This window comes from Octopus bimaculoides, chromosome 24, assembly GCF_001194135.2.
Source record: "Octopus bimaculoides isolate UCB-OBI-ISO-001 chromosome 24, ASM119413v2, whole genome shotgun sequence".
Taxonomy (NCBI): Eukaryota; Metazoa; Mollusca; class Cephalopoda; order Octopoda; family Octopodidae; genus Octopus; species Octopus bimaculoides.
This window is the reverse complement of record NC_069004.1, coordinates 1,549,276-1,551,608: the sequence shown is the minus strand read 5'-3', so window position 1 is coordinate 1,551,608 and position 2,333 is coordinate 1,549,276. Positions and strand designations below refer to the sequence as shown.

Sequence of the window (2,333 nt, the reverse complement as noted above, 5' to 3'; positions counted from 1 at the left end):
ATATATATATATATATATATATATATATATATACATGCATGCATGTATTGGTGTCATCGTAAGAATTTATACACTTTCTAGTGTATTATTTTGGGGACAGTGGATCTCGAAGTACATAAAGCTATAAGTAATAGTATGTAAGTAATGGATTACAAAGCCCTTGTGGATAGAAAACGTTGACGGATTCCAGTCCATGTATGTGTGTGCACGCGCGCGCGTTTCTGTGCGTATGTGGTGTGTGTGTGTGTGTGTGTGTGTGTTTACTATAGTTGGACCAAATAATAAAAGCACCACTTCATATTTAATCATATTTCCTATCAGCAATATGACAAATTCTGTACCCTTCTAGTCTGTATATACGCGTTTATATGCATTACGTATTCCTTATACTGCAAAGTTATAATACTTTATATTATAACCCTCTGGATTTCTTCTTTTCTTCTTTTTTGTACTTTTTTTTGCAGATACTTCTTCTTGAATAAGTTAAGACCCTCTGACATAAAACTGTCAACCAATCCGTTCGTCGTGAGCTTCATAAAGCTGGATACCATGAATAAGATAAGCTACACTTCCTAAACTTCTCCTTTGATAACCGGGAAAATTGTTGTCTAGATTATCAGAAGTGGTCAATGACTCGATGGAACAATGCCTCCTTCTCTGATGAATCATCATTCGCCATCTTTTCCTTTTCCGGGGCGAGTTAATGCCTGCAGACAGACCAAAGAACACTTCAACCTAACTGTTTGGCCTCGACTGTAAATTGTTAGCGTCGATAGAAATTTGAAGATAGAAAGTAGAACATTGACTTTGGTCGAATGTGCAACCTGAACAAAGGAAGATACGAGACACGTGCGCTCATTTTGGCACTCGTCAGAGAAAAAGCTATGGGCCATGCTAATGATTAACCAGTGATGATTTTTAAAATGAGAATATCTGAAATAAACTCTTTTATTGGCTACAAGGGGCCATGGCATGGAGGACAATATCAAAGGATGAATTACAACACACAAAGCCAAAGGCGAAATCAGGTGGGGTTTACGTCGACCAAAGGGAGACGCCACCATATTAAAGGATATAACAAAGGATATATAAATAGAAATTAGAGAAATGATTAATTAATAAATAATTCATTACAATCCCCAATAGCGGGGCAATTCATTTAAGGTAACCTCCCCCCACGCAAAAGTCCCTGATTAAATAATAATAATAATAATAATAATAATAATAATAATAATGATGATGATGATGATGATGATGATGATGATGATGATGATGATGATGATAGTGATGATATTATTCTTATTATTGCGAGGAGCTTGCAGAATCGCTAACAAACCGAACTAAATGCTTAGCGGCATTTCGTCCGTCTTTATGTTTTGAGTTCAAATTCCGCCGAAGTCAATTGCGGTGGAGAAGATTGAGTTGATTACATCAACACCAGTGTTCAACTGGTACTTTATTTCATCGACCTTGAAAGGACGAAAGGCAAAATCGACCTCGGCAGAATTTGAACTCAGAACGTAAAGACGGACGAAATGCCGCTAAGCATTTCGTTCGGCGCGGTAACGATTCTGCCATGTCGCTGCCTTGTTGGCCACAAGAGTCGCAAAAATCGTTTCTAAGATAATACAGTAACAAAGGACAGTCGGCAACAATAGCTGGTAATCCTCTATTAAATTTATATTTTCTGGTCTTCTTCACATCTCATCCTTTAGGTATCCATAAAAGTTAAATACCAGCCACGCAGTGGTGCTAACCATCCCATCCACACCACACTACCGTTGCAGCATATTTCTTCTCCGCAGCAGATTTCTTCTCCGCTTCTTTAATATTATTGCAGCTTAATTTTGACTTATTACGGTGCCGTATCACTTGCATCCACTACGTTCTGAATCTTCGGGCCAGCTTTTCTTTTCCCTTTTTCTTTTTCTGTTGCTTTTCAGTTATCAAACGTTGTTATGTTATCACCATGTGTCGGTTCCCAACGAAGATATCGTTGTCTATGGTGAAACTTGAAGTTGTATATAAGACGACGTATGGCCGTAGGTTACTCAAAGAACGAGACGAATGAGTTAGCCAACCAACATGTGAGTATTCTTTCAACATACAACAATTGATGAGACAGTCTATCTCCATATACATATAAAGCATCTTTCAGATATGTGTGTGTGCGTATAGATACGTGTATCTCTCTCTCTCTCTCTCTCTCTCTATATATATATATATATACACACACACACATATATATATATTTTATATATATGTATATATATATATAAGATTATGTATATATGTATATATATATAAGATTAAGATTAATGTAATATAAAGCT

General features: G+C 36.6%; 1 protein-coding gene across 1 annotated transcript in view; it reads left to right on the top strand.

Moving 5' to 3' along the window:
- Positions 1–2,333, top strand: part of LOC106870760 (probable chitinase 10) — a 28,809-nt gene that overhangs the window by 14,412 nt on the left and 12,064 nt on the right. Inside the window, exon 12 of the mRNA XM_052976488.1 lies at positions 1,944–2,034. Within this exon, the coding sequence (XP_052832448.1) occupies positions 1,944–2,034 (91 nt within the window). The remainder of the gene's footprint in view (positions 1–1,943; positions 2,035–2,333) is intronic.